General features: G+C 35.1%; 1 protein-coding gene across 5 annotated transcripts in view; it reads left to right on the top strand.

Moving 5' to 3' along the window:
• SAMSN1 (SAM domain, SH3 domain and nuclear localization signals 1) overlaps window positions 1-16610 on the top strand; it is a 103823-nt gene that overhangs the window by 37109 nt on the left and 50104 nt on the right. Inside the window, exon 1 of one of the 5 annotated variants that reach the window (XM_026700480.2) lies at window positions 9973-10163. The exons of the other annotated variants lie outside the window; for them this stretch is intronic. Coding sequence (XP_026556265.1) covers window positions 10107-10163 — 57 coding nt within the window. The 5' untranslated portion in view covers window positions 9973-10106. Of the gene's footprint in view, window positions 1-9972; window positions 10164-16610 lie in introns of those variants that run through there. 5 annotated transcript variants of the gene reach the window in all.

Here is a 16610-nt window from a genome sequence, read left to right as displayed (position 1 = left end):
TCTGTGGATCAGCTGCTGACACCTGAGGCATGATTGAAGTGGAAGGTTCTGGAGAGGATGGTGCCTCCGACACTCCCTCATCCTCCTGGCTCACATCTGCATCTCTCATTAGAGCAGGCTCCAATTCCAATGCCAAACCTTCCTCATCACTCAAACCTGTGTCTTCTGATACATCAGACTCAAAGCTCACAGCAGGCTCAAACCTTCCAGTCACAACACATACATATATATGTTTTCGTGGGTATTTATATGTATGGTATTTAGCTTTGTTCGGGTATTTTCCCACGTCATCATAGTTGTGCTTTTACAGCTGTCCTGCCCTACATAAGAGGTACTACAGACAAAATCAGTAAGATACTACACAGGCATCACATCAAGACTGCCTTCAAAACAGACAGAAAAATAGCAGCCATCCTAAGAAACCCCAAAGATAAAATTGACCTGGAAAACCAAGGCAAATATGAAGTTCCCTGTGCATCATGCCCTGCCACATACATTGGACAGACCAACAGAAGAATAAGTACCCGCCTAGATGAACACAAAAATGCAGTAAAAAAGCTGGAACACACTTCCTCACTAGTCCAACACATGAAAGCAACAGGTCATAGCACCAATGATACCAAAACCCTAGCCACTATAGAAAACCTCAGCTACAGAATTACCAGAGAAGCCATAGAGATTTAAAAAAAGACCTGAAAGCATGAATAGAAGAGATGACTCCACCAGACTGTCTATTATCTGGAAGCCTGGACTCTCAAACAAAACAATCTCCACACCACAAGCCAGCCAAACACCTGGGCACAAACAGATCCCCCTTGATACCTCCAGCTCAAACACACCCCAACCAGGCACCCAGATGAAACCTAGCTTCCTAACAAATGATAGCCGTCCATTTACTTGGAGCCAAGCCGCACTAAAATCCTCCAATACAGGAAACACAATGTTGCCAGCCAATCAAGACAAAAAAAGCTACAAAATAGACAGAAGATATTAGAAACACCAATCAAGCAGAACACAGCAAACTCCAAGACCAATAAACACAGACCAAGAATCCCAACCAATCAGGATGAAGAAAAAACCATTCTGGCACAGCAGTAGGCTAGCACCAAATTTAAAACTGAAATGGCTGTGAAAGCCTGACTCACAGACGAACACAATGCAGAGGCCTGATGATGGCAGATGAGATTCTGCCGAAACATTGCTACAACTTTAAAAGCTCAACTATGATGATGTGGGAAAATACCCAAACAAAACTGAATAACACACACACACACACACACACACACACACACACATAATGTTGCAATATGAATACAATTAATAACAGTAAGTATTACCGTTAAAATCTTCAGGCTTAGAAAATTGTTTGATATGCTTCCCATACATCACTAGGAACATTATCCCAATTACCTGCACTCTATGCTACTTGTATATAAAACCTGTTAGGACTTGCACTTAAATAGAAATGTCTATGGAGATTATCTGTCATCCAGGTCATGGTTATCCCAAAAATGCTTTTTCAAGAGGCAATTGGACTTTCTGATTCTTCTTTGAAGACGCTTCACTTCTCATCCAAAAAGCTACTTCAGCTCCATTCCCCAGCATCCAGTCAGAGCTGAAGAAGCATCTTGGATGAGAAGTGAAATGTCTTCAAAGAAAAACCAGAAAGTCCAGTTGCCTCTTGAAAAAGCACCTTTGGACACTTAAATAGAAAGCTCAAAATAAGCACCTTTTCTTCCATTTTCCCCAGCAACATGGGATAGTTTTGAATTTGGATCTTCACCATTTTAGCTTGAATATTTCAGTCACCACATTACATGCATATCAACCTGAGCAGACTTTTTAATATAACCATTCAAATGTTCATTATCAGATGGTATCCAGTGAAAATACTGGAGTTTTATGTGCCTTCAGCCTACATTGTAGCACTAAAAATTCAAATGTCTTTCTTTCTCAAGGAATATTTGTCAGATAAATATACCAAGGCTAAGAGCATATTTTTGAATTGAAATAGATACCAAGAACCACCATTGCCACATCAAAGGAATACCTATAGCTGGCTTTAGCAAGATAGAAGAAACAATTAAGAGAAGTAATAATAATAAATTGGGAGATAATATATATAAGTCTTATCTCTCATTCTCCAGTTTCACTGTTATTTTTCCCTTGTTTACTTATATTGTAGATCAAGTAAAAATAGCATGTTCTATTGTTCCTTCTATTTCCATCATGCAAACACATATCTGGGGATAATTCGTGCAGATTCTCAGTATGAAAAGAGAAGTTGTACTAGGCCAGTAAAGGAATAAGCTGGTCACAAACAGAGAACTCATAATCATAGTTTATATTATATAATATAAAACTGTATTAACTAAGCAATTAAATGTTTATTTTGAAAGAATGATTGCAAAGATTTCCACAATTTACTTCCAGCCTTAAAAATAATATGCTCTTGATGTGTCCTAAGCAGAGGTGGTATTCAGCAGGTTCTGACCAGTTCTGGAGAACCGGTAGTGGAAATTTTGAGTAGTTTGGAGAACTAGCAAATACCACCTCTGGCTGGAGATTTTACAGAATCCTTCCCCTGCCATGCCCACCAAACCACGCCCACCAAGCCACACCCACTGGTAGTAAAAAAAATTTGAATCCCACCCCTGAAGGTTGGCTTTTTTGTTTGCTTTTAAGTCTAGCAACAGAATATTCACAATATTAAAATAATTTCAAATTTAAACCATTATTAGACAATTACATCTGTTTTCCTAGTTATTTTGGCTTATTATATAGTCAGAAATTAACTGCATTGTTCCATCAGGAGGTAAACAAACAGTAAAAATTGTCAATGAACTGGTACCTAAAGGAACCTGTAGCTTTTCTTATTGTCATTAGTGAGATAGGAGGCAATGAAATGTAATAAATAAATAAAAGTAACAATATTTTAATGATTAAAATAGCCTTTTGAAAGTAATACAAACCTTTGAATTATTTATATATTTATATTAAATTTGTATGCTGCCTAGTTCCCAATAACTGTGGAAGGTTCAGAACAATCAAAATGAAGCAATAGCAATAAAGCCAATAACAAAGACAGAAAAAATGATAAAGCATGGTAAGAATGATGGATTGCATATAAATAAACCATAGTGTTTCAATCAACCCACGAAAGCCTAGGTGATGAGTCAGATCTTCATGGCCCTTCTAAGCAACAGTAGAGTGGATTTTACAATGGTAGAGTGGATCTGGATTTTGGAGAACTCTAATTCCAAAGGCATTTGTTAATTTCATTTAGTTGAAAACAATATTTTGATGTCACATCATACTTTTTTTGGTGTTCATAGAACAGATCTGATAGACAGGATCAAGATTTTGTTGAGAGCTAGTTATGAGAAATATTCCTTTGTCTGATGTTAAAATGTGTTAAGTCTACTTTATTCCATGATAATCTTATTTCTGGCAGCACTGGATTTCTTATGGGCCAGAAGTATTAGTTACAGAGCATTTGAGACAGCTGTGGAGGAAGGCAGAAGGAAGAACGAACAAACTTGTTTCATTACCACTAAAATATAATACTCTCATATGATTATATATACAGTATATATATGCATACCATTGTGAGAGAGATATCAACTGAAACTTAGTTTATCACAATGAAGTATTAATGTTATGACAATTGAGCACTTTGATATTCTGATATTAGAAAAAACTAATTCAGTTTGAACTGTTTACTATAGAAAATGGTTCCGGAAAAAAGGAAAAGATTGCTAACAACAGATCCAGTTTTTCTATTAAGCAGAATATGTATTCGTTCATCTCAATTCTAGACTGAGATGGGTAATGTCACATTCATGGCTCTAATTTCTCGACTATAACAAATTTATCATGTCTTACCCTATGAGTGCTTTACATAATTCATTTATAAAGTTGAAAATACTCCATTTTCTTGGCTCCTCTAGGGAAAACTTTTGTTTTCAACTTTATGAGGTTTTTTATTATCTTATGTATAATTATAAGTCATATAAACCATTTAATGTATTTTTAAAAGTCAGTAATAGAAAAAATCAGATTATGTTTATGAAATGATAAATCCATTGTAGATGTACAATGTATTTTGCTAAGACTTATTATATGACAGTGCTCTGATTTCCAAATGTACAATCAAATTTAGAATTGTGGGCAAGGTCTTCTCCAATATCTAAGAAGGACAAGAAGCACCTCCTTCAGGACAAGACAGTCCTGAAAAAAAATGTTCAACCAGCATCCTTAGTCCAATATTGTAAAAATCGGTAAGAAGCATGACAGTTCCTGACACTGTTATTATCTTTTTTATTTCCAGTATATCTGGGCTGACATCTGTTTTGGTCTGGGGCCCAGCAACAGGGAGGTAAAGCACATTACAGTGGTGAGAGTACTGTGCTGACTCAACAAGCATTTTATTTTACAAACTTGTTTAACAGTAAAGCTGAAAAATCATGAGAATTGGGTCCTTAAGTTGTTGAGTGATAGAAAACACATTTGTATAATGTTGCAGGAGGTCTAGGGTGTGTTTAATTTAGCTTTCTTTTTTTTAAGTATTTAGCAAAGATCCTTTTTGAAAGAGGGATAAGTATGAACTATGGATGTGCTTATTTACTTCCATACAGTTTTCATCAGTCACTGAAAATCCTGAAGCTGTGAAACACATCAACCAGTAGCTGCAAAATGTCACCAGTTGAACATTTTGGAGAATACACTTATTCATTTTTCATCATTTTCATCATTTTTGCTTATTATTAGCAAAAGGCAACATGGGTTTGTCAAAAACAGATCATGCCAGACTGATCTTGTTGCATTATTTGACAAAGTGACAAAATTAGTATACAAGGGGAATGCTGTCAACATAATTTACTCAAATAATTCTCTGCCCTAATGACCAGCTGGGTAGGCATGGCTGGGTGGTCATGTGACTGCATGGGCATGGCCACTCAACATCATTCACGTCGAAGGGTGCTTTGCCTCTTCCGGCCTCTCATGACCATGGGGATGCTGCAATGGTCATATGTGTGAAAAAAAGTCATAAGTCACTTTTTTCTGTGCCACTGTAACTTTGAATGGTCACTAAATGAACTGTTGTAAGTCAAGGATTACCTGTAGAAAAATACAAAAAGCTTCTTTGCTTGCAAAAAACTGCCCTAAATACCAATCATTAGATTAGAAATATCTGCAAACTGGAGTTACAAATCAGGTAGGGTGACAGAGCACCTTGAGGAATTAAAATAGTTAAAATGCAAGGATAACTATCAGCAGCCAACTCTTGCTCATAAAGTGAAACCTTTAGCAGAGATGTCATTTAAGCTCTCCAGAAAGAGCACGCCCAGGAGAAAAATCCTTAGATCCATTTGCACCACTTAAAGATACCAGCTGTTCCATTTGCACCACTTAAAGATACCAGCTGTTCTCACTCACCTCACAAGATATCCTAAGGAAATCATCCAGATTTAAGGAAAGATCACATGCCCCCAGAAAGGCAGCAAAAAAATCAGTGCCAAGCCTGCCTCCTGTCTCTTGGAAGTACACCCCAAAAGGACAGTGTCAGGAACCACTAAAGCAGTTAAAGGAAGACCCCTCCCCAGATGAAAAGAAACCATGAGGCAAGAAAAAATTCGAGCACAATACAAATAATTACATCACAACAGTTTAAATCCTTTTAAAACTAAAACACAAAGCTTGTCTGACTCATTGCCAGAACTCACACCCCAGGCAAGCTCAAGTGTAGACACTTGAGATAAGTTTAACTACAAAGAAAGCAATTAGTGGGAGAATATAGCAAAAGAGCAAACATGGTAGCCATTGCTTGTTAAACCAATTACCAGAACAAATAGTCTTATGAACGAGCCAGATTTCTGAATCCTGCTTCTTTTCAGAAACAGAGATTAACATTTTTTCCTTCCAAACAAAGCTGAATAGGGGAAATTATCCCATCAATAATTTTCAATAATCAAGCATAGAATTTAAAATTCACCAAAAACAGTTTCAGACCAAACTCAGAAATGGTATGTAAACTCATGTTTGAATGTCATTCTTTCTAGCTAGCCAAGAAGGCTTGTTGAATGTCACTCATCTTGGTTCCTTGTCATTTAAAAGCTCTGCTTCAATTATTTCTTCAAAGTGCTGATAGTTGCATCCCGGCTGAAAGAACTCAACAGGGCAGTATTTCCTCCCAAAAGCAGTGTAAAAAGCTTAAAACAACCCTTCCCCTTTAAGAAAGTCAAGCCCCAGCAAAGTACCAGCAAAGTAAAAAAAAACTCCAGAGCTCAGGCGACAGTAAGTACTGCCAAGTAGCTTTAGCTGTTATAAGGGTTAACTGAAAGGCAGTTTTGATAATAAGGACAATAAAGATTAGGCTAGAAACAACATGAAATTTGCAGACAACACCAAGCTAGTGGGAATAGCCAACACTCCAGAAGATAGGCTTAAGATACAGTAGGATCTTGACAGACTTGAATATTGGGTGCTATCTAACAAAATGAAATTCAATGGTTAAAAAAAGTAAGGTTCTACATTTAGGCAAGAAAAACAAAATGCACAGGTACAGTATATGTGGTATCTTGGTCAATAGTAATAACTGTGAGAGAGATCTTGGAGTCCTAGTGGACAATCATTTAAACATGAGCCAGCAGTGTTGTAGCTGCCAAAAAAGCCAACACAGTTCTAGGCTGCATAAACAGAGGGATAGAATCAAGATAATGTAAAATGTTAATACCACTTTATAATGCCTTGACAAGACCACACTTGGAATACTCCATCCAGTTTTGGTCACCACGATGTAAAAAAGATGTGAAGATCTACAAGAGTGCAGAAAAGAGCTCAAAGATGATCAGGGGACTGGGGGCTAAAACATACAAAGAACGGTTGCCAGAATTGGGTATGTCTAGTTTGATGAAAAGGACTGGGGTGACATGATAGCAGTGTTCCAATATCTCAGGGGCTGCCACCAAGAAGAGGGAGTCAAGCTATTCTCCAAAGTACCTGAGGGCAAGACAAAAGCAATGGATGGAAACTAATCAAGGAGAGAAGCAACCTAGAACTAAGGAGATATTTCCTAACAGTTAGAACAATTAATCAGTGAACAACTTGTCTCCAGAAGTTGTGAATGCTCCAACACTGGAAGTTTTTAAGAAAAGATTGGACAACCATTTGTCTGAAATGGTATAGTGTTTCCTGCCTGAGCAATGGGTTGGACTAGAAGACCTCCAACGTCCCTTCCAACTCTGTTATTCTATTCTATGATTCCTAAAAAAACAGTGCCAATTGCCAGTGTGTGATGCAAATAATTGTGGCATGTGGATAATTGAAAGCAATCCTGGCATCCAAAATACATTAAAAATTTAACTTGTCATGGGCTCAAAGGTAATAAGGAATCAGTGCTAGAGAGCCAGGAGAAGGAGGAGGAATATGAAAGGGCAAAGACTGGTGTTGGGACACCTTTTCAGGAATCTAAAGACTACATATGTTTGATTTTTTTAAAAAATTAACACTGCTGTTAAGCAATTCTAAGTTATTTATTTACACTAGCCGTAGATATTTAAAAACTACTGCTATCACATTTGGAGGTAGCTTATGAAGCTTATGATACGTTAGTCACTTATGAATAGCCAAAAACCTCTAGTGGCAGTTGTCTCTTATTCTAACTTTCAGTGCATCTACTTTAGTCAACTACAGAAAGTAGAAGGAAATTGTTTCAATTTGAGTAGCTACACTGAACTAAAAGTTTAATTTTTCTAACATCAGTCACTGTGTTTACCATTTGTATGTGATAGTATTCAGGGAAAAAAAATCCATGTAGCCTTATCAGAGGTGTCAATGCTATTTTCATTATAGAAGGTGTAAGGATTAAAAAATAAATAAAGCAGACAATTTTATACATATGCTATATGCATATGAATAGGATAAAGAATAAAAAACCAATCTATGTATGTAGCTGACATTCTCTGAATAAATCCATAATATTACTTAAACTTTCAGCTCTCCCACTCAACCTTTCAATCAATATTTTACATTCCTTTCTTCTTTTAAAAAACAATTTGAAAATTAAAAATATAGTTTCTGATCTATCAGAAGCAAATTATTTTCTAAATTATTAGAATTCATTCAGACTTCCTGTTTAAGCAAATTGTACTTGTGTTTTTGTCAGTATTAGTAATTTAACTCTGGAATTTTCTACAACTAGTGCAGAGGTTAATCTTTCAAGGACAAAGAGATAATCAGGTTAGCCTTCAAACTGCTATAATTTTTCTGATGCATGAAGAAATAGAATAGATATGGATGGGTACTATATCTCCTGAAATGGCCTCTTTCTTTCTATTTAACAATAAATAATCTGGTGGAAGGAGCTCATGTATAAGTCTACATACAAATGTCATTTTTGTTAATCATTCAGATATTAATGGTGCACAGAAAAAAAAGTAATCTTTGAATGATCAGAGATTCTTTCCTGTTTAAATCCTGGAACATGGAATGTACATTTAGATTTGGAGTTCTTAATGTCTTTAAACTCAGAATGTGTATTTTCAAATTGTACAATAAATGTGTACAAGTTGGATAGTCTTGTTTTTGAATTTATTCTGATTATTTTGTTGTTAGGTTTCTACACAGGCATTTCAGCTGACTATTCTTGTGTATGGGAATGAGTTATTTTGTTTTTTCTAAGAATTTCATTTGCGACTCATTTCAAAAATACAGGATATATTTTTTACCTCTGATTTAAATACAAGTGAAACCATTTAAAATCTTAGGAAAAGTTTGGTTAAAGAATGAAGCCTGAATGCACATTTCTGCTCATCCTAACTAATAATTATCATTGGTTTATAAATTTTGGGTAATAATTTCTGTCTAGTTGTACATATAACCTGTTTTAAGATTATGCAGAGGTGTTAATTAATAATTACGTGACATATTTTTGTATAGATTTTCAGATCTGTATAGGGAGAAAATGAGGTGGGAAAATTGTCTTTGATTTGACAATTGACTTAAGTTTTTTTTAATGTATATAAATCTATATACACTCAAAGTTTTGTGCATAAATTCTAATTGTGCATGATAGTACCTTAAAAAAATACATTTTATTTATTTACTAAATTTATATGTCATTTATCTCCCCAGTAAGGTGATTCTACAGCTATCCCAACAGTGAAGTTCAACTACACATTTTTTTAAAAAAAATATCTGAAGTCAGTATAGCCTGAAAATATATATTGTAAATATATATTCATTGTACCAATGAATTTCATGGGTGGAGACAAGAACAGTTCTTATTAGTGGGGCACTATAAACAAATAATAGTAAAATTTGACTGAAATGTAGAAGAAGGTATTCCAAAAAAAGTTTAACATCTTCTCATTATTTTTCATGGTTTGAAAAATATTTGCTTAAGAAAAATCTCCTCTCAGACAAAAATGAATATTTTTAGCTTTTTGCATGGTTTATTAATACATTTGCACATAGTTATGAATTTCTGTGCAGGACTTCAGTATGAAGATTTAAATAAATATAGGGGAAAAAAACCTGTACATTCTGAATACTCCATCATCCTATCTTTCACCATGTCAAATTAAGGAAGTCAAGTACAAAGCAAATTCTTGTTTCTTTTTAATAACCGAGACTAAAATATAAATAAAAATGGAATTTAAATAGATTAGTTATAATCTTGAAAATAAATTTGCAGATTGTAGATTGCTGATCTACATGAATGATAAAGTTGTTAAAATGGACCTCTGATTTCTCAACTAATCACTTTTTCATTAAAAGCTGCCTGTACAGATGCAGCCAACTGTTGTTAAAGTTATCCTAAAACAAATGTTGCAGTGCAAGTGTTGAAGTTGAAAGGTTAGTGTTGATAAAGTACCCTAAGCCGCTATTTCTTCACCCAATTCTTTTTTTACTTCTCCTTTTGTCTTCCTTTCTGTCTTAATATATCAACTGAAGATCTGACAGAGCTGAGCCACATCCTAAATAGAATAAGGAAGCTTTATTTAGCTGGTTGACCTATTTGTATATCATTTAGTAGTGTTTTGCGTGTGAGTAAAAACAAGCAGCACTTGCCTTGTAACATTTGAATAAGTCTGAATTTTAAGATGTTGAAGAGAAAACCTTCCAATGTTTCAGATAAGGAGAAATCACAAAAAACAAAGGTAAGAAATGTTGCATTTGAAGGCTGAATGTCAGATTGGAGATCAGTCCTAAGATATTTGAGATAGCATAGGCTATATAGTTTTACAATTACAGGCATCAAAAGCTTTGCACATTTTATTAATTCATGAAGACTGGATACTACAAATACTACAGATAGGTTCACTGTGTTGATTTTCATGGACTACTGCTCAGATTAAAATAGGTGACAAACATCATTGTGTGTTGATAATGTCCTTAAATGTATTACTTCATTCTCAAATCTCAAGAGAACAAAAATTGCTAGAAATTATTTTTAGTTTTTTCTGATAAAAGATCGATAAAGTCTAGAAAACATATTATTGTTTTAATTCAGAGAGATGTGTGTCTTTTGTTTACAAATACTAAACTATCATTCAAATGAATACCTTTCTCAAAACTAGTTTTGTGTGGTTGAGTATATATATGGTTTTCATACAGTCTCTGGAATTAGAAAATATTCATTCTTAGTCCAGCACAGAGATAAAAAGAAATCTTTACCAAAAGCAGTCTTAATACAAAATTTATTTGATTTAAAACTATTACATATGAAATAAATACAAATCAAAGCTCTCAATATATTACATATAATAAGCTGATTAATGCAAGAATCTTGGAGTCATACCAACAACTTTTTGTTGTTAGCCATAATCTATACTGTAGATACATATTCTATAGATAATAACTTCAACCTCCCCTTACTCTCACCCATGATCTATACACTTTTATAGGCTAATGTTCTGTGATGCAAATTATCTTATGCAGCAATTTAAGAGCATCAGATTTTCCCCCCTACCTTTTTAACTCTTACATAGGTAGTTCTTTGTTATTAAACATTACATTACATTACAAAAAGAATAATAAAACATTGATTTCCAGTCCTATTACTGAAAGGGAGCTTACTTTTCCTATTATTATCTGGTATGATGCATTCAACTCCATTACTCTATTGAAAAACTTAAATTTTCAGTCTTGCATTAAGTCACCAGGAAATAAATCACACTTTAGGGGGTGAATTAGAGGGACATTCTCTCTCTCTTTCTCTCTCTCTCCTTCTCTTTCTGTCTCTCTCTCTGTCTCTGTCTCTGTCCCCCTCTCTCTATGGAAGAAAGACGATGTAGATTTAGATATAGAGATAATATACATATAGATTTATAAGGTTGGCAACTATTCAGAAATTATTGTGTTACAAAATATTAGGCAAATTATTAGTGATATAAATGGAAATGCCATGAGCTCATTACTAAACCAGAGTTAGCTAATATATGCAAACCAGTATATTTATGTTTGTCTTATTTAGTTTAATGTTGCTTAACAAGAGAGAAGTAGAACTATTATAGTTAGCAAATGAAGTTATATGATGGTAAAATGATTTTGTTTTAAAATTTAAAATATGTGGATAATAACTGTCTTTAATTTACCACTGCAGTGATAATTTATTTTCTGGAACATTTTTAGTAACCTGACTCTGCCTTAAAGAAGTATCATTATTTTAATCATCATGAAATAAATTAACATAATTTAAGTTTGTTAATCTGAACAGTAGAATTATATATCTCCTTCAAATTAGTACATTTTAAATGTGATTATGGTATGCTTGTGCCTCCAACTTTGAGTATTACTTAAGGAAGAGAGGGAAGGTATGTTGTTGTTGTTGTTGTTGTTGTTGTTGTTGTTGTTAATCATCACACCATCGGCCAGATGTTCAGACTGGGTTTGGCATTTTTATCTACCTATCGAGTCTTTACCAAGAACATGGGATAAGCAAATCTGGATGTTTGATGGTGTTACAAATATTGTCGCAGGATGGAAGCCACTTTCTGATGGCAAATTTGTCAATGCCTATGATGTTCAAGAAGGGACGCGGTAACTTAGTGGCTAAGATGCTGAGTTTGTTGATCAGAAAGGTCAGCAGTTCGGCAGTTCAAATCCCTAGCACCGCGTAACAGAATGAGCTCCTGTTACTTGTTCCAGCTTCTTCTTGAAAGCATGTAAAAATGTTCTTTCTCTTCTATTCTGCTGTCTCCAGGCACTGCCACATTCACTATCCAAACTTTTTTTGTCTTTCTTATCAACAATTGTTAAGCCTGAGATGTTATCTGACAGGTGCCTGTCTGTTTGAATTCTAAAATCCCAGAGCAAATGTAGCTTCCTCGTTTTCTATGACTTTCTCTATTTTATGGTCCAACTGGTTCTTGCTTGCAGGCAAATGATATTTCTTGCAGATCTTCTAACGCACCATTTCTGCTACTTTGTCAGGCTGCTGCTTGTAATCAGTCTGTGCAATCTTCTTGCAGCAGCTTACCAGGTGGTCCACTGTTTCTTCAACTTCTTTGCATAGGCAGCACTTACTGCCTGTTGCTTTCTTCTCAGTTTTGACTTTGTATCAGGGGTGGGATGCTGCCAGTTTGGCCTGGTTCTATAGAACCTTTAGCTGTAAGAGCAGCTGACACTGAACTGTTTGGTGTTTGGCCCACCCGCCTGCCCAGGCTCTAGGCTATCCTTTATTACGCGGCACAGCGGAGGTTGAAAAAGAAGGAAACAAGAGGATTTTCAAATGCTGCGAACCCTTGTCAGCTGTCCAGGTGGCACAGCTGATGTGCAAACACTACACACACGATTGTCTGCAGTTCAGAGAACCGGCTAATCGCTCCACTGGCTGGCCCCTCCCCTCCCCATCCACTCACTCCTTACCTGGCATGCGAGCCATCTAACTTGCCTGGTTTGGTAAGTTGCTATTTTTCCTTTTATTCCCCCCCCCCCGACCATCAGCTGTTCTGCTCTGCCGGGAGATTTAGATTACCTAGAAAGCAGGAAATTTCTAGCTAATCTAAAAGCAGAGGCGAACCTTCCTTAGGACAGAAACTTTTCAGTGCAGACTCAGGTAGCTGATTGCAGATAGATAGATCTCTAAGTGAATCTGTGATACTGTGAGCAACTCAATCCTGCCTGCTTTGCCTGCTGTTGTGTAAAAGTTGCTATTTTTTATAAAAAAAATCAATATTTACATAAATATTTATAATATTTACATACTAGCCATGCCCACCCAATCACATGACCACAAGCCATGCCCAGTCAGCAAGCCATGCCAACCCAGTCACATGACCACCAAACCACACCCACAGAACTGGTTGTTAAGAAATTTGAATCCCACCCCTGCTTTGTATGCATTTGTCCTCAAGGCTTGGTCTTATGGAGTCAGAATTAGTCTCTTTCTTTAACTTTCCGGCTCTTAGCCATTGACAGGTCTTGTTGTTATCTGCTTTCCCTGCTATTTTTTAAATGTACTGGCCATGTAGTACTTTGTCTTACCATGCCTTCATTCTGTTCTTCATTTGGTCTTTCTTGTAGGCCAGTTTGGTCTCTCCAGTAGTCAGCAAGCCTTCCTGGATACTAATGTCAGAGCATCTTCTTCATTGTCCTTGAGATATTCTCCCAAAGCCCTTTTTTCTTTTTCAGCCATCTGATGTACTTGCAACATTCCATGCCCACCTATTTGTCAATGTCACTGTGAGGATGAAGGGCATGATTCATTGTCATTATTTTTTTTGGTCTTCCTATCCATTGCTTTCAGTTCTGCTTGAGTCCAGTCCACTATTCCTGCTGTGTATCTAATGACTGGAATTGCCCAGGTGTTGATTGCCTTGATAGTATATCCTCCATTTAGTTTCAAGATCTTCTTCACTCTCTTGATGTATTCACCTCTAATATTTTTTTCTTGACTTCAGTGGGCTTGATGTTGTCAGCTTGAAGGATACCCAGGTATTTATAATAATCATCTTCATCCAGACTCTTAATGTTATTTTCATGGGGCATCTTGATTCCTTTAGTTTTCACTATTTTTCTTTATTTGATAGTGAGTGAGGCACATTTGTCCAATCCAAACTCCACTGCAATAACTTGGCTCTATATTCAAACAGTGTTGAATAGCAATTCTATTTCAGGTGATGTTTTTCCGTACAGCTTTATATTGTCCATGTGGAGTAGTCTGGCAGACGTTTTTGATGTTTGATAGTTATGGCCTGAGTTATTCAGTATTGTTGACAGAGGAAACAGTGTAATGATAAATAGTAGTGGTGATAATGAATCTCCTTGAAATATTCCTCTCTTGATATTACGTTCTCTCAGTCTCTCACCATTGACCTGCAACTGTGTCTTCCATTGTGCCATTGATCTTTGCACAAAGCTTCTGATGTCTCTATTGACTCCTGTTATTTCTAGGTGTGTGATTATTCAGTCATGTAGCAGAGAATTGAATGCCTTTTTGTAGTCAATCCATCATCATCATCATCATCATTATTATTATTATTATTATTATTATTATTATTATTATTATTATTATTATTATTATCTTTTATTCATTAAACATGAAACTCAGTCAACTGAACATTTAAAAATGTTATTTCAATTTTTTAAAATAAAAATTATTATTATTATGTAGACTTTCCCTACCTTCTCATTTTCGACAACTTTTTCCACTTTATTTTCCCATGACTTTTCAGATATATTATTATTATCTCTTGTATTCATTAAACATAAAACTCAGTCAACTGAACATTTAAAAATGTGTCACAGATACCAGTGACTGGTGCTTATGGTTGATATGGGTTGCCCTAGGTATCTACCAAGTATCTTCTATGATGTTCCAAGTAGCACAGTTTTTTGCAGTCCCGCTGGTGCTATTGCAGGAAGCTGCAATTTCTTGATGTGTTTTGTAAAATTATTGGACATGGTACCAAGTGCCCCGATGACAATGGGTATAACAGTTACATGTTTTATCCATAACCATTTGGTTGTGATGGCCAGGTTGCAATATTTCATGATTTTTTTTCCAGTTCTTTTTCTTGACTGGTATTTCCTGGTATAGCGATATCAATAAATTGTACACTTTGGCCCTCAACAACCGTAATATCTGACATGTTGGGTTCCAAATGGTGATCCATCTAAATTCAAAAGTCCCACAAGATCTTCACCATCTCATTTTTGACAACCTTTTCCACTTTATGTTCCCATGATTTTTTGGATACAGGTAGGGTGTATTTTTTACATAATCACAAGTGAATTAATTTAGCAAATCGATCATGTCTAGCTTTGTAGTCAGTTTGTGCAATATTGTTGCACTCACATATTAAGTGTGAAACAGTTTCAACTTTGTCATTGCAAAGTTGGCAGTTTGGATTGTCAGTGGATTTTTGTATCTTTGCTTTCATGGCACTAGTTTGTAGTGCTTGTTCTTGAGCAGCAAGTATTAAACCTTCAATTTCTTTCTTGAGATTATTTCTTGATATTTTTCTATTATTATTATTATTATTATTATTATTATTATTATTATTATTATTATTATTATTATTATTATTATTATTATTATTATTATTTTCTGATTTGTCTTTACCACTTTTATGTCACTTTTTCCATTACTAAAAGAATAATTTTCTTTTAAAGATGATCTTGTCTGTTCTGAAATTGATCTTGTCTATTCTGAATAGTCCACTGATAGTGGACTATCAGTCACTATGACTGATAGGCCACTATTAAAACAGACCTTAAGTGTTGTCAGAAATAATTAATTTAATGGTGCAAAAAAGTTTAGACTTCAGATACTTTGTATTCACATAACAAATCATGGATCTGGATCACTTGATGCTTCAGTACAGGTGTTACATTTTATAAGGAAATATGTCCTTATCTCCAATACATCTGGATTATACTATGTGCCTTTTGCCATACATATTGCTGCTAGTCATCCTCTTCTTTTCTTTTACCTTTTTAAATAAAATTTAAAATAACATTTTATTGTTTTTTATATACAACATAGCATTCAATTTCAATTGTTCTTTTCTTTTACCTTTGTCAGACTAGTAGCCTTTTCTAGAGAGCTGGGTCTTTGCATAATGTTCCTAAATAGGATAATATGAGCCTCATCATTTGTGCCTCAAGAGAGAACTCTAGGTTGATTTGTTCAATGATCTGTTTGGTTTTTTTCCTTGACTCTCCACAATATTCTTGAGAGTCTCTCCAATACTAACATTTAAAGGTGTCAATACTCTTCATACCCTGCTTCTCTAAATGTAAAACTTCATTTCTGCAGAATGTCACATGACTTGCACAATCTTTGACATCCCTGTGCGTACTGTTTGTACAAATACATCACAACATTTGCATATCTTTTCCAAGGCCTTCATCTGCCACAGAGAGCTAGTCTGTTCTTTTACTATTGCTGGTTAATCCTAAAGGCAGAAGCTACTATATATTTGTTATCTAGTAGAGCAAATATATAGATAATACAAATCTTAAATCGTGCATAACATGTATCTTAGTTTCTTTAACTTATGGAAAGTTTTTAATCTTATATAAATAATAATGAAAAACAAGTTCAAATTCTAGACTGTGTAGAATTCAAAAGGGTTGCTTCTTAACATATGGGGATGCAA

This window comes from Pseudonaja textilis, chromosome 7 (assembly GCF_049901715.1).
Source record: "Pseudonaja textilis isolate UNSWEBS1 chromosome 7, rPseTex1.2, whole genome shotgun sequence".
In the NCBI taxonomy this organism is placed as follows: domain Eukaryota; kingdom Metazoa; phylum Chordata; class Lepidosauria; order Squamata; family Elapidae; genus Pseudonaja; species Pseudonaja textilis.
This window is presented reverse-complemented; position numbering and strand designations above follow the sequence as displayed.